Raw genomic sequence first — 15,717 nt, forward strand, 5'->3', positions numbered from 1 at the left:
ACACCAAGTTTCATTCCTTCTGAATGCACTGCAGCTTCTGAGAATGGGTAGCACTTATTGAAGACCTGCTGTGTGCCAGGCATCCTCCACCAGCGGTCTCATTCCCGGCCCCAGTTCTTAGAAAGTACACAGCCTCAACTTTTACATTTTTAAAAAGTTTTTTATTTTTCAGTTTTTGTAGAGATGAGGTCTCACCATGTTGCCCTGGCTGGTCTTGAACTCTTGGCCTCAAGTCTTCCTTCCGCCTCGGCCTCCCAAAGTGCTGAGATTACAGGCCTGAGCTGCTGTACGGCTATGATTTTGTTAAAGGCAGACACAGAGAGGTGAAGTCATCTGCTAGAAATCACGGCTTTTAAGAGGTGGAGTCACATTTGAACTCTGGCCTCTGATGCCAGATCTGCAGGTCACATGTTCACCAAGACCCTGGTGAGCCTGACTGCGCTCCCCACCTCTTCTGTGAGGCACAGGGCAGGATTCCACCCGAGGCGTGAGGCGCCTGGGACGACTCCTTTGGTCTCTTCTGGGGTTCGCAAAAACCTGGGGGTCCCGGGTGTGAAGAAGGGTGTCTGCGCTCTCAGCGGTCAGGCTCCAGGCGCTGCGACAGGACGCCGAGGACGCGCTGGAACTTCTCAAAGCGTTCAGCGCGCGGAGCTCCCGCGCCCCGGCTACCCCAGAGCAGCCTCCGCACGAAGCCGGTGGTCAGGGCCTCCCTCAGCTCCGGGTTAGGCCGGAATCCTGGAAGCAAGGTCAGGTGGGCTGGGGGCGGGGCCCAGGCGCCCGCCTCGCCCCTCCCAACCTCCCCGCACCTTCCTTTCCTCAGAGGACTTTGACCCAACAGGGGCCCGGGAGGGACCTGCCCCACCTGCCGGATGACTAGGCGGGGTCAGAGGGGAGGGGGCTTCCAGCTCTCTGCAGGAATGGGGGTGGGGTGCCTGAGGGGCTCTACCGCAGTGCAAGGGGGTGGCTTGTTCCAGGTGCCAGATCCTGGGGGTCCCGCCTTAGGGGCTGTGCCTGGACGTGGGGCTGCCCCGGGGACGGGATCCCAGGTTGTCGGGGAAGGTGGGGGATCTTGCCGGGTGGGCTGCCCTAGGATAGGAGGGAGGAGTCATTTTGGAGGGAGCAGGGCGTTCTTGGGGATCGAGATCTCTGGGGGGCGGGATCGTCTTAGGTTCTTAGGTGGGAAGGGGGAGTGGGGACCCCCGGAGGTGGCTCTGGGGGCAGGACAGCCCGTTTTGAGGTGGACGGCCCTGTTCCTATCAATACAGCTGGATGCAGCGTTTGCTTGGGGTGAGAACCTTCCTGGAGTGGAGCCGTCCCAGTTTGGGTGGGGCTCCGGGAGGCGTGGCGAGAGGCTCCCCTCCTGGGACAGGCTGGGTTTGGGGGATCCGGTTAGAACCTGCAGGGTGCTCTGAAGTCTGCAGTCCAGCGCAGAGGGAACGCTCACCTCGCAGGCGCTGGGCTGCCACCTTGCGGAATTTGGGTGCGTCCCGGGCCATGTGACGCGCCCCGTGCAGGGTGCGCAATAGCCGCTCACAGCTCTCGTCCAGCGGCCCCGCGACTTCCTCGCCCTCCAGTAGGCGCACCATGGGTGCCACGTGTGGCAGCGCCACCTCGCCGGGGTCGCAGGGTCCTGCGGGGGGGGAGGGTCTGATCAAGGTTTGGGGCTGTAGATGGGGCATAGGGCGGAGGCGGAACCTAGGACAAATGCAGGGGCGGGGCTTAGGACTGAGCGACAGCGGGGTCTGTGGAGAGAGGCCAGGACCACACGCCCCGTATGGAGGGCGGGGTCTGTGGCGAAGGGGCGTGGTCTAGGGAAAGGGGCTGGGACCAAGGCTGGTGGGGGGCGTGGCCTAGGAACAAGTCTCATGTGGAGGGCGGGGCCTAGGGAATGGGCCAGGACCAACCCTCATGTGGAGGGCGGGGCCTATGGTGAAAGGACCGGGCCTAGAACAGATGCAGGGACTGGGCATAGGACTAGATTGAGTCCTGTTAAATTTGGTCTGGGCCCCCAGGCGATGCCAAGCCCCAGACCTTCACTCACCAGCGCCCTCATCCAGAGCCCGCATCAGCGGCTTCAGCTCCTGCTCAAAGGCCAGCGCAGCCTCCGTGTGGCTCCTTCGGAGCTGGCGCCACGTGTGCTCCAACCGGGACACCTGGGAGAAGAGACCTGCGCATGCCTCCTCTCCAGTCTTCCCAGTCACCCGCACTCCAGCTTCCTCCAGTCCCTGCTCCCCACGAACCTGGGGCATGAGCAGGGCGCCCATGACCGCAGCCAGCCCGGGCAGGTCCCCCGCCGCCCCTGGCCGCAGCGCCAGCGCCAGCTCTACCAGTCCCCTCAGTGCGGCTGCGCGCTCCTCCAGCGGCCCCGAGCAGCCCAGCACCGCCAGCGCCCCGGCCAGCGCCAGTGTCTCATGCCTGCAGAGGCGGAGGGCAAGGGTCTGGGGGAAGTGGGGAGGTTTGTAATGCAGGGGTGAGGGGGGACAGGAGGTGGCATTGCCCCATCTCCCTTCTTCCATGGGGAGCAATGAGTGGGGAGCTGTTTGGAGACCTTGGGAAGTGGGGGGAATTGGCCTCCCCCAACCAAGATTCCAAGCCGCTGGCTCACCTCTCCAGCAGTTCCAACCTCAAGCGGTGTCCATGGGGAAGAGTGAGCAGCTCCAGGCCAGATGAGACTCCCATGTTGCCCCGCTGATCCCTGGTCACTCCCAGGAGGCCTGTGGCCTGCAGAAGGGAATGGGGAAGTCGGGTGAAGAGTGATTATGTAGGTATGGTTGGGTCTTGCCCTGGGCCTGGGGAGGAGCATCCCAGGAGGTGACCCACCTGGCAGTCTACCAATAGCAGGTGAAGGGCGGTGCTCCCAGGATGGTGCTCCAGGAAGAGGCCACGGAGAGTATGCAGGACTTGGGGTTCCAGGGGCCGATTCTGGGGCCCCAGCAGGCAGGAGGGGGCATCTCGGGGGCAGAAAGAGATCTCAGCCTGTGGTCTTGTAAAACATCTATTCTCTTCCTCCTCATCTTCCTCGGCCTCCCACCATGGGGCCTCTGGCTCTGGGCAGCTTTGGCTCGGGGATGTTCCCTGGACACTGGGCACTCGGGGCACCAGCTCGCAGTACGTTGGGGGACGTTCAGAGGCATCAGGCAGTTCGAAGGAGGGTGTCCGGGGGGGCTTCGTTGGTGCCTTGGCTTGAAGCTGCCCATTGGAGGCCCTGAGACTGTCGGCAACAGTTCCCAGGGAAGCAGGGGCCTTCAGCAACACAGGGTCACTGCTCGTTCGGGGCAAGGCAGATACGGGCGTGGTGGAGGCTCCTAGAAGTCATACAAGAGGGGTCAATGGGAATACACAGAGAAGATTGCTGAATGGGCGGGGGTGAGAGCTTCATCGGCTACCACCCCACCTGATCCATCCACTCATTCCAATAATGGGGTATAACAACCTATCCAGGTGCAGTTTTGAATTTCAACCACCTCGACAGTAGAAATGTTACATGCTTACACATGGTTGGAAAACTTTGGCATCTCTATAGTTCTGTAAATTATGTTTTTAAAATTTTATTTTATTTTATAGAGATGGGATCTCACTGTGTTGCCCAGGCTGGTCTGGAATTCCTAGTCTCAAGCAATCCTCCCTCCTCGGCCTCCCAAAGTGCTAGGATCACAGACATGTGCCACCTTACCTGACCCTATGAATTCTGAATACTACATTTTAAATTTGAATTCTTTGTTTTTGCCCCTCTGACGAAAGATGGTAAGCAGTGACCCAACAAAATTAAAAATTTTTTTAAAAAAAGGATGAGCGTGGTGGCTGACGCCTGTGATCTCAGCATTTTGGGAGGCCAAGGTGAGAGGATTGCTTGAGGCTAGGGATTCCAGACCAGCCTGGGCAACATAACAAGATCTTGTCTCTACAAAAAGTTAGAAAATTAGCTGGGCATGGTGGCATGCACCTGTGGTCCCAGCTACTTGGGAGGCGGAGGTGGGACGATCACTTGAGACAGAGGCTGCAGTGAGGTATGACTGCACCACTGCACTCCAGCTTGGATGACAGAGTGAGACCCTGTCTCGAAAAAAAAAAAAAGAGGTATCTATCTATCTACAATTAAGTATAGATATATCTCTATATCATATCTATAGAGATAGATATCTATATATTATATAAATATATAATATATATTTAAATTAAGTATATGTTAAATAAAATTAACATTAAATGTATGTTGCCCTAGATCCTATATATAATTACATTTACATATGATAGATATTTTACTTTTTTTGTGATAATATATATCTCTCCATAGGTATACCTATATAAAATATATATAATTAATATAGATATCTATAGAGAGACAGAAAGTATAAAAAATTCACAAAGCTATGTATGGTATGACACTCAGATAAGTGTCAAAGAAACCAAGCTTATTAAACTTTCTTTTTTCTTTTTTATTTCTTCTAAAAAAAAACCGAAAAAACAAGATACACGTGCAGAATGTTCAGGTTGAGTATCCGTGTGCCATGGTGGTTTGCTGCACCTACTGATCCCTCCTCTAAGTTCCCTCCCCTCACCGTAAACTTTCAAATGATGTCCTTTGTAAGCTGGTGGCATGTTGACCTCCTGGACTATTAGTACTTAAAACTGTACTAAGACTTTTGGGAGACTGTATTTACCATGCCTTTGAATAGGCTCTTTTCTAGGAACTTGAAATCATCCAACAGTGCCTGGCTTACTCTGAGTTAAGGTCCAAAGTGCTCACAGTAGCTGAAAAATCCGAGCCCCAGGGTCTCTCTCTCTGACTCTGCCCTCATTCCCTCTGCTTCAGCTACACTCATCTGTCCCTCCTTCCCTCCCTCCCTCCCTCCCTTCCTTCCTTCCTTTTCTTTCTTTTTCTTGACGGAGTCTCACTCTGTCACCAGGCTGGAGTGCAGTGGCGCCATCTCGGCTTATTGCAACCTCTGCCTCCCGGGTTCAAGTGATTCTCCTGCTTCAGCCTCCCGAGTAGCTGGGACCACAGGCACCACCACACCCGGCTAATTTTTGTATTTTTAGTAGAGACGGGGTTTCACCATGTTGGCCAGGATGGTCTTGGTCTCTTGACCTTGTGATCCGCCCGCTTCGGCCTCCCAAAGTGCTGGGATTACAGGCTTGAGCCACTGCACCCAGCCCTTTCTTTTCTTCTTCTTCTTCTTTTTTTTTTTAATTTGAGACAGGGTCTCACTCTGTGGCCCAGGCTGGAGTGCAATGGTGCGATCACAGCTCACTGCAGCCTTGACTTCCTGGGTTCAAGGAGTCCTCCTGCTTCAACCTCCCAAGTGGCTAGGACCATAGGCGTGCAACACCACACCCAGCTACCCACTCATTTTTTGGTTGAATGAACAGCTTAAATTCTTGTTCTGACCCAAGAGCCTTTACACTCCCTCTTCCTCCTGCCTGCTTATCTCCCAGTTATCCACCTTGTTCCCTCCCTCATTTCTTTCAATTTTATTTTATTTTTTTCTGCAATGGGGCCTTTCCTGACTACTATTTAAAATTGCTTGCCCGGGTACAATGGCTCATGCCTGTAATCCCAGCACTTTGGGAGGTCGAGGTGGGTGGATCACCTGAGGTCAGGAGTTCGAGACCAGCCTAACCAACGTGGTGAAACCCCGTCTCTACTAAAAATACAAAATTAGCCGGGCATGGTGGCACATGCCTGTAATCCCAGCTACTCGGGAGGCTGAGGCAGGAAAATCGCTTGAACCCAGAAGGTGGAGGTTGCAGTGAGCCGATATCACGCCATTGCACTCCATCCTGGGCAACAAGAGCAAAACTCTATCTCAAAAATAAATAAATAAAAATAAAATAAAATTGCAATATACATCTCCATCTTTATAGTCTCTATCTCCCTTACTCTGTTTTTTTTGTTTTGTTTCGGTTTTTTTTTTTTTGGTTTTTTTGAGACAGAGTCTCACTCTGTCGCCCAGGCTGGAGTGCAGTGGCACAATCTCGGCTTACTGCAACTTCCACCTCCCGGGTTCAAGCAATTCTCTTGCCTCGGCGTCCCAAGTAGCTGGGATTACAGGCATATGCCACTACACCTGGCTAATTTTTTTTTTTTTTTTTTTTTTTTTTTTTTTTTTTTTTAAGTAGAGATGGGTTTTCACCATGTTGGCCAGGCTGGTGTCGAACTCCTGACCTCAAGTGATCTGCCCACCTTGGCCTCCCAAAGTGCTAGGATTACAGACCTGAGCCACCTCACCCTTCCCTTACTGTTTTTTGTTTGTCTGTTTTTTGTTTGTCTCTTTTTTGAGACAGAGTCTCACTCTGTTGTCCAGGCTGGAGTGCAGTGGCGCGATCTTGGCTCATGGCAACCTCCGCCTCCTGGGTTCAAGCAATTCTCATGCCTCAGCCTCCCATGTAGCTGGGATTACAGGCATGTGCCACCACGCCTGGCTAATTTTTGTAGTTTTAGTAGAGACGGGGTTTCACCATGTTGGCCAGGCTGGTCTCAAACTCCTGACCTCAGGTGATCCACCCACCTCGGCCTTCCAAAGTGCTGGGATTACAGGCCTGAGCCACTGTGCCTGGCCTTCCCTTACTGTTTTAATTTTCATCTTGAAGCAAACAAAATTGCCTTATTTTTGTGGTTCATGGTTTGTTGTCCTCTCGTAGACTGTTGGCTCCCATTGGGCAGGGATCTTTGTCTCTTTCTGGTTCGTTGATCTATCCTAGCACTCCGTGCAGGGCCTGGGATGCAGGGAGGGCTCATGTTGAATGGGGTTGGGAGAAGGATGGGAAAAAAGGGGCATGAGGGGGCATTCAGGTGAGTCCTCCTTTAGGTAAGACCGTCAGACTCAACTGCTTTGAGGAACTCACCCTGGATGGAGAGGAGCCACTCAGGAAAAAATTAGGGGAATGCGAATGTTCCCGTCACTGGTGGAAATGTAACATGCAAAGGCCCTGAGGAGGAAATAAAAGCCTGAGGGTTCGAACAACTGCAAGGAGGGCTGTGTAACCAGCATGAGGAGGGTATGTAGCAGAAGTTGTTAGCAAGGTAAGCTGTGGTCAGAACAGGTACAGCTCCTTAGAATAATTGTAAACACTTTTTTTTTTTTTTTTGAGATGGAGTTTTGTCCTGTCACCCAGTCTGAAGTGTAGTGGCGCCATCTCGGCTCACTGCAACCTCCGCCTCCCGGGTTCAAGTGATTCTCCTGCCGCAGCCTCCAGAGTAGCTGGGATTACAGGTGCGTGCCACCATGCTCGGCTAATTTTGTTTTTAGTGGAGATGGGGTTTCACCATGTTGGTCAGGCTGGTCTCGAATTCCTGACCTCAAATGATCCACCAGCCTCGGCCTCCCAAAGTGCTGGGATTACAGGCATGAGCCGCTGCACTCAGCTTTGGAAACACACATTTTAAGCACCCACAAAGTCCCTGCGTGTTTTAAGTCATCGTGATTGTCATCATTTTCTAAAGCAAGAAATTGAGGCTCCATGAGGTTCCTGCACCTGACCAAGATCTCTTAGGTGGTGAGTGGCAGAGCCAATCCCTGAGCCACAGGCCATTCTGGCAGACACTCACCCATCCCAGCGGGGTCTTCTCTTGACCGCCCCATGTGTGCCAAATCTGCAGGCTGACTGTTGCTCCACTTCCTTGCCCTGGGGGACAGAAGTGGGAGAGACCTGTAGTCCCCATCTAAGCAGTGTCCCCCACCAATATCTGGAAAACCCTGTGTCCAGTTACTCTGTACCAGTGAGTCTCAACCAACCAAGGTGACCTATGTCCAGGGGACTCTTAGCAACGTGTGGAGACATCTTTAGTTGTCACGACTAGTCCTGAGCATCTCAGCTCAGGAATGCTGCTCAGCATCCTACAATGCACAGGACATCTCCACCTCCTCCCCCACAACTAAGAATGTTCGGGCCTCAAAAGTCAACCAAGGCCGGGTGCAGTGGCTCACACCTGGAATCCCAGCACTATGGGAGGCTGAGGCGGGCGGTCACGTGAGGTCAAGAGTTCAAGACCAGCCAGGCCAACATGGTGAAACCCTGTCTCTATTAAAAATACAAAAAATCAGCCAGGCATGGTGGTGCACCCCTGTGATCTCAGCTACTCGGGAAGCTGAGACAGGAGAATTGCTTGAACCCGGGAGGTGGAGGTTGCAGTGAGCTGAGATTGTGCCTTTGCACTCCAGCCTGGGCGACATAGTGAGACTTCGACTCAAGAAAAAAATAAAAAATAAAAAAGTAAAAAAATTAGCTGGGCGTGGTGGTGCACTCCTGTAATCCCAGCTACTCAGGAGGCTGAGGCAGGAGAATCGCTTGAACCTGAGAGGTGGAGGTTGCAGTGAGCTGAGATCATGCCACTGCACTCCAGCCTGGGCAACAGAGTGAGACTCAGTCAAAAAAAAAAAAAAAAAAAAGTCAACCATTGAGTTGGAAAACCCTGGGAGTGTTGGGTGTTCTCAAGGAGGTAGGGAGACTGTGAGTACCTGAGAGGCTCTATCCGAGCTGGGCCATCCATCAGGGTGTCCTCGCTAAAGCTGCGTCGTAGAGGCCCCTGCCAAGTCACAGGCCTGGAGACCACAGCCCCTGTGGCCTGGGACAGTGGGCGCCTGCCTGTCATATAACTGTGAACCAGAGCTGGTATGCTGGAGAATTGCTCATCCTCCAGTTGAAAGAGGGCTGTGGGTCGGCCTGGCCGGGGACGCAGGGCCACACGGAACACCTCAAAATGGAGGGCGGAGCCCCTCCAGCGGCAGGAGATCACGGGGTTGCCCCCACGGGACCCAGAGGCACGAACCAGGAAGTCGCCATCTTGCTGAAGAAGAGCTTCAGCCTTCTGTGGATGGAGGTCAGGGGGCCGGTGAATTAGGAATGAGTTCAGAGCAGTGGTTAATGGTGGCTGCCCCCACCATCACCCCCACCACCCAAGAAAAGCTACACCAGTGAAACTTCTGTGGCAGGCAAAGACTGGGAACTTTCACACTAAGTTCTGTCCTCCTTTCTCCTGGCACCTATGTAGACTACATTTCCCAGGCTCCCTTGCAGCTAGGGTTGTCATGTGATGAGAACTGGCCAATGGGATATGGGGTAGAAGGGCTATGGGAAATATCCAGACCAGGCCCATAAAAGCCTGCTGCACAATCTTATAGGTTGTGTCCCCTATCTGTCAGCTGATATCCCTCAAAGCCCAGAGGGATGACAGAGCTACAAGATGCACTTGGCTCCCGACTGATTTATGGAGCTTTGCATCTCCACTTCTCAACCACCTTGGACTATGACATTAACATGTTGACTGTGTTTAGCTGGTGATATCTTGGGAATGTTTGTTACAGCCACTAGCTGATGCTGACCAATGCAACATCTAATTTGGTAAATGCGCTGGGCTTGTCATGCAAATGTGGCTTCAAGAGAAGCCATTAGCTGGATGCTTCCAGATTGGGGCCCCCTCTTTTATAAACATTTGCAAGCAGTCTTATGCCAGCTGTGGTGGCTGGCGTCAAAATAGGGTAGGAAGGGTGGGGCACAGTGGCTCACACCTGTAATCCCAGCACTTTGGGAGGCTGAGGTAGGCAGATCACTTGAGATCAGGAGTTTGAGACCAGCCTGGGCAACATGGCAAAACCCTGTCTCTACCAAAAAATACAAAAATTAGCTGGGCGTGGTGGTGTGCACCTGTCATTCCAGCTACTCAGAAGGCTGAGGTGGGAGAATCGCTTGAACCCAGGAGGCAGAGGTTGCAGTGAGCCAAGATGGAGCCATTGCACTCCAGCATGGGTGACAGAGTGAGATCATGTCTCAAAAAAAAAAAAAAAAAGGCTTGGGGAGGCAGGTAGAAGGGCCAGGACCCCAGAGAGAGGCAAAGTAGAGCTGAACGTGGGGTCTGGGGACTGAATAATAGATGTAGCAGACACACGTGTGTAGCCCTTACTATATGTCAAGCACTGCTTTAAATGTAAAGGGTATTAACTCCTGTAATTCCTGTAACAAGGGTGGTGGGTATTATTATACCTTTTTTGTTGTTGTTGTTCTTTGAGACGGAGTTTCACTCTTGTTGCCCAGGCTGGAGTACAATGGCACGATCTCGGCTCACTGCAACCTCCGCCTCCTGGGTTCAAGCAATTCTCCTGTCTCAGCCTCCCGAGTAGCTGGGATTACAGGCGCATGCCACCATGCCCGGTTAATTTTTTGTATTTTTAGTAGAGATGGGGTTTCATCATATAGGTCAGGCTGGTCTCAAACTCCTTACCTCAGGTGATCTACCCACCTTGGCCTCCCAAAGTGCTGGGATTACAGGCATGAGTCACCGTGCCTGGCCCATTTTTTTCTTTCAGCCCTTTTTTTTTTTTTTTTTTTTTGAGTCAAGGTCTCTCTCGATTGCCCAGGCTGAGTGCAGTGGAGCAATCATGGCTTACTCACAGCCTTGACCTCCTGGGCTTAAGCAATCCTCCCATCTCAGCCTCCTGAGTAGTTGGAACAACAGGTACATGCCACCCATGCCTGGCTAATTTTTGCATTTTTTTTTTTTTTTTTGTAGAGACAGAGTTCTGCTATGTTGCCCAGACTGGTTTGGAACTCCTGGCCTCAAGTGATCCTCCTGCCTCGGCCTCCCCAAGTGCTGGGATTACAGGCATGAGCCAACATGCCTGGCCTGCTATCCCTATGTTAAAGATGGGGAGACTGAGGCCCAGAGAGGTCAAATATCCTGCCCAAGGTCACACACAATATAAGTTGTAGGGTTTGGATTTGAACCTAGGGTGTCTGGGTCTAGATTATGGGATTTTAACTATTAAGCTCTACTGCCTCTCATGATTTCATGAGATGCTCAGGGTCCCAGAATTTTTGGGGGTGACAACTGAGTTTCAGATGGAGGTGGGAGCCTCAGATTTATTTATTTGTTTGTTTATTTATTGTTTTTGACAGAGTCTCGCTCTGTCACCCAGTCTGGAGTACAGTGGCACAATTTTGGCTGACTGGGTTCAAGAGATTCTCCTGCCTCAGCCTCCCAAGTAGCTGGGACTACAGGCACATACCACCACGTCCGGCTAATTTTTGTATTTTTAGTAGAGATGGGGTTTCACCATGTTGGCCAGGCTGGTCTTGAACTCCTGACTTCAAGTGATCCGTCCACCTCGGCCTCTCAAAGTGTTGGGATTACAGGCATGAGCCACCATGCCTGGCTTGGGAGCCTCACATTTAGAGGGAAATACCAGGAGGTAGATGGAGTTCAGAGGGAGAGACAGCCAGAGCCAAGAGTAGTTTGGGGGCATTAGGACTCTCCTTAAGCTCCACGACCAATCTCATCATCCCAAAGAAAGTGATAATTTAAATATAGTGACAGTCCCCAGCCAGCCAAGCTTCAAGACAGTCCCCAGCCCTCTGCCACCTGTCCCAATAGACCTTGGCACTAAGTCCCTCATCCAGGGACCCAGGAGTCCTCAGCAAGGGTGGGAGAGGCTCCCTACCAGACGGTGCTGAGGGCCTGCTGTGGGTGGTACCTGGCGGGACAGGAGGCCGTGGTACCAGGGTTGGCCAACAAGGTCTTCTCCATCCTGTGGCACCTGCATGGAGCTCTTGAGGACAGAAGGTGCCAGGGCTGAGCTCTGCACTTTCAACAGGCCTCAGTCTTCCACATCTGTAAAATGGGAATAATTAGCCCTGCATCTTGAGTGTCTGGGTCAGCTCCTTCCATCCTCTTCTTAATTTTGGAGACAGTGCCATCAAATTTTTTTTGTTTTTTGAGACAGTCTCATTCTATCACCCAGGCTGGAGTGCAATGGTACGATCTTGGCTCACTGCAACCTCTGCCTCCCAGGTTCAAGCGATTCTCCTGCCTTAGCCTCCCAAGTAGCTGGGATTACAGGCATGCACCGCCACACCCAGCTAATTTTTTTTTTCTTTTTTTGTATTTTTAGTAGAGACAGGGTTTCACTGTGTTCGCCAGGCTGGTCTTGAACTCCTGATCTCAGGTGATCCACCCGCCTCAGCCTCCCAAAGTGCTGGGATTACAGGCATAAGCCACTGCATGCAGACTTTTTTTTTTTACATTTAAAGAGAGAGGTCTTATGTGTTGCCCAGGCTGGAGTGCAGTGCTATTCACAGGTGTGATCATAGCACACTTTAGCCTTGAATTCCTGGGCTCAAGGAATCTCTAGCCTCAGCCTCCCAAGTAGTTGGGATTACAGATGTCACCATCGTGCCTGTTCCAAATATAATGCAATTGAAGAAAAAAAAAGGACTGAAGATGACATCATGCCACCCCATCTTGCAGAAATGTAATTCATGAATTCACTGAACCCCTATTTATTCAGCACCTTATGGGGTCCCAGGCTCTGTTCTAGGCCCTAGAGACATAGCATTGAACAAAACAGATGGAAATCTCTGTCCTTGGGAGCTGACATTCTACTGGGGAGCAGCACCGCAGAAAAGAACTAGATGATGGCGTACATGAGTGAGTGCTAGACAAAAAAACTAAACCATGGATAGGATATAATGAAAGTACCGGTGCTGGGGTGAACACTCTTTTTTTTTTTTTTTTTTTTGAGACACGGTCTTGCTTTATTGCCCAGGCTGGACTGCAGTGGTGCAATCACAGCTCATTGCAGCCTTGACCTCCTGGGCTCAAGTGATCCTCTCAGCTCATCTTTCTGAGTAGCTGGGACTATGAGCGTGGCCCACTGTACCTGGCTGATTTTTTTTTTTTTTTTTGAGACCGAGTCTCACTCTGTTGCCCAGGCTGGAGTGCAGTTGCATGATCTCAGTTCATTGCAACTTCCGCCTGCTGGGTTCAAGCAATTCTCGTGCCTCAGCCTCCTGAGTAGCTGGGACTACAGGTGTGTGCCACCATGCCCGGCTAATTTTTAAAACATTTTTAATAGAGATGGGGTTTCTCCATGTTGGCCAGGCTGGTCTTGAACTCCTGACCTCAGGTGATCCACCCGCCTCAGCCTCCCAAAGCACTGGGATTACCAGCATGAGCCACTGCATCTGGCCATGCCTGGCTAATTTTTAAATATATATATGTAGAGATCGGGTCTTGCAGTGTTGCCCAGGCTGGGTGAACATTTTTGATCATGTGGCCAGGAAGGTCTCATTGAGTAAAGTCTGGAAAGAATTCTGGGGAGTGTGCCAGGTGACTCTCTGGGTGAAAAAACATCCCAGTCAGGGGGAATTTAACTTACAAACATCCATGGCTTCTCGGCAACCTATGCTCACACTCAGAGGTTCTCAGGATAGGTGCAAATCTAACCCCTATTCTTTGCTTTAGAATGCAACGCTGGGGGCCAGGCGCAGTGGCTCACTCTTGTAATCCTAGCACTTTGGGAGGCAGAGGCGGGTGGATCATCTGAGGTCAGGAGTTTGAGACCAGCCTGGTCAACACAGTGAAACCCCGTCTCTACTAAAAATACAAAAATTAGCCAGGCTTGGTGGCATGTGCCTGTAGTCCCAGCTACTCAGGAGGCTGAGGAGAGAGAATGGCTTGAATCCGGGAGGCAGACCCTGCAGTGAGCTGAGATCACACCACTGCACTCCAGCCTGGGCGACAGAGCAAGACTCCGTCTCAAAAAAAAAAAAAAAAAAAAAAAGAATGTAACCCCAGGGTTAAGATTTTTTAAAGGTCACATTTTGTAGCAATGTCAGCAAACAGCAATGTTGCCTTTGCAGATCCTTCTATTTCGGAGACCATACATGTGGTTATCATGATGATTGAATTAAATCTCAGACATTTTGGTAGTTTCCTGATAATCTCACAAGGCCTCAGGGCCAGTGTGTCTCAGGTATCTGGTGGGGGAGATTTCTCTGGATGGTCCAGAAGAAGATAATCTGCTTCTTACTCTCCTGTAAGCTTTCCCCGCAGCCCTACAAAGTCTTCTGGTAGGGTCTGCAGAGAAATTGCTGCCTCCTGAGTCAGCAGGAAGTTCCCAGACCAGCCCTAGGTGGCTTCAGGGGAGGAGCGCTGGGCAGGGAGCCAGCTGCCAGTGCCGCATACCTGAAGCCAGGTGTGTCTTTGGAATGCCTGTGCACTTCCTGTTTGTCACCTGGACCAGGGCTAGCCTCGGTTGCAGAGTCTCCCAACCCCAAGTTCCTGTCTTGGGGTTCCTGTCTCCCTTAGTGAGAGTGAAGTTGAGTCAATGGCAAGGTTCTGGTTAGTTTGGGGACACAGGGTGGCCATAGGTCAGCCAAAGACCAACTAAGTCATCCTCCTGCCTCTGAGTCCTTTGGGATCATTTATTCAGGCACGGAAGAGAAGGGGGCAGAATCAGGAATCAGACCAAGCATAGGGAGAGGCGAGAGGGGATTATTCATGTTCCAGTTGGATCATAAACATGTGTCCACGTGTGGGGAGGACGTGGAGGGTGGGAACCACCAGCACAGGCAACACAAACACAGATGTAGGCAGGACTCGCTTTTGATGTTGGACGACCATTGCTGGAGCACTTGCTGTGCACCAGGCTCTGTTCTAGGACATAGAGATACAGTGACTAAGGAGATTAAAGCCCGGCACCGCCCTGCCCTCTAGAGCTTGCAGTCGGCTGGGCAAGACAGACTGCAAACAAGCACAAGATGAATGGAGAAGACAGACCATTTCTAAGAGTTATCAATGAAAGTGATAAGCCAGGGAGATGTGATAGAGGAGGCTGGACAGGACAGCCTCTCCTATAAAGTGACATTGGAACTGAGACCTCAGTACAAAAGGATTTGGAGGAGTCGCCTGGGTGAGGGGTACAGTAAGGGCAAAGGCCTGGAGCTGAGACGGACTTGCTTTTTATATTTTACATCATCAAGGCGGCTGGTGTAGCCGGAATACGATGAGTAAGGGGTAGATAGGAGGGCAACGAGGTTAGAGAGATTAGGAGGAGAGACCAGGCAAAAACTGGTGGACTTTGAATTTTAACCTCTATGACCCAAGGGTTTTAAGTGAAGGAGGGGCCCGATCTAATTCGCCGTTTAAAAGGATCACTCAGGCAAAAATGGAAACAATGGCTTTCTGTGCTGCACAGGAAATACACTTAGAGAGGCACGCCCAGGTGAGCCCGGGCACACCGACACGCGTAACGCACAGCGACCCACTCATTGGCGAGGCGACTTCTTCTACCCCAGATCCTCCCTGCCAGCCGGTGGCCCCACCTGGAAAGAGAGGACTCCCCATCCCCATAATCCTGGTTCTGGATCTGTCCTGGGGCTCCACTCACCTGGGCAGGACCCGCGGGTCTCCCACGAGGCTGGGTCCAGGCGGAAGCTGAGGCTCTGCGGCTCCAGGTTGCTGTCACCCCCGCCCTCCACCTTGCCACCGCCCCAGCCTTCCCAGACCACACCTAGTGGGAACCCAGACCAGTTACCTGACCACACCTCCTGCAGATCCCGCCCCCTGCGGGCCCCGCCTCAAACTAACTTCCCAGGCCCTTGCTCCGCCCCCTTAAAAACAATTTTTTGCTACTAGCCACGCCTCCTTTTGCATCGCACCGCTTTCTCCATAGACCCTGCCCACTAGGGGAGCGCCGCGCATCCTTTCCTGCCAATGGCCCCGCCCCTTGTACATAGCCACGACCACCCGCAACCACCTCCTTCTTAGCCCCGCCCCTTAGGGAAAAAGAACAAATTTCATCCCAACGTTCCCGCCCCTTAGAACCCTGCCCCTCCCTTCCACCCAGGCGGCCCCAGGCACCCATGGCCCTTTGGTACCAGGGCGGGGTGAGGTGGGGTGTCTCTCTCCCCTCCCCGCCAAGGCTCCGGGTCAGGGCAGGG

General features: G+C 52.1%; 1 protein-coding gene across 6 annotated transcripts; it reads right to left on the bottom strand.

The window, feature by feature from the left end:
* Nucleotides 1-143: 143 nt before the first annotated feature.
* SH2D3A (SH2 domain containing 3A) lies at nucleotides 144-15,274 on the bottom strand. 6 transcript variants are annotated; one of them, XM_054465711.2, is made up of 10 exons: nucleotides 15,165-15,274; nucleotides 11,469-11,605; nucleotides 8,460-8,809; nucleotides 7,550-7,626; nucleotides 2,821-3,305; nucleotides 2,606-2,721; nucleotides 2,241-2,415; nucleotides 2,042-2,153; nucleotides 1,445-1,630; nucleotides 144-735 (listed from the first exon to the last, which is right to left on the bottom strand). In XM_054465711.2, exons 2-10 carry the CDS (start codon nucleotides 11,535-11,537, stop codon nucleotides 575-577), a joined length of 1,731 nt encoding a protein of 576 aa, XP_054321686.2. In that variant the 5' UTR covers nucleotides 11,538-11,605; nucleotides 15,165-15,274; the 3' UTR covers nucleotides 144-574. The 6 variants fall into 6 exon arrangements, with proteins under 6 accessions (XP_054321686.2, XP_054321685.2, XP_063514080.1 ...); XM_054465710.2 differs by having other exon boundaries at nucleotides 11,436-11,605; XM_063658010.1 differs by lacking the exon at nucleotides 8,460-8,809.
* Nucleotides 15,275-15,717: the final 443 nt, after the last annotated feature.

Source organism: Pongo pygmaeus, chromosome 20 (assembly GCF_028885625.2).
Source record: "Pongo pygmaeus isolate AG05252 chromosome 20, NHGRI_mPonPyg2-v2.0_pri, whole genome shotgun sequence".
NCBI lineage: Eukaryota > Metazoa > Chordata > Mammalia > Primates > Hominidae > Pongo > Pongo pygmaeus.

Excerpts from the sequence above, each read along its gene's own strand:
- SH2D3A (XM_054465710.2), bottom strand. The coding sequence starts at position 11,537 with ATGCAGGTGCCACAGGATGGAGAAGACCTTGTTGGCCAACCCTGGTAC. Across the intron at positions 2,722-2,820 it reads TGCTATTGGTAGACTGCCAG|GCCACAGGCCTCCTGGGAGT; the intron begins GTGGGTCACCTC and ends TCCCTTCTGCAG. Across the intron at positions 2,154-2,240 it reads GCGCCCTGCTCATGCCCCAG|GTGTCCCGGTTGGAGCACAC; the intron begins GTTCGTGGGGAG and ends CTCTTCTCCCAG.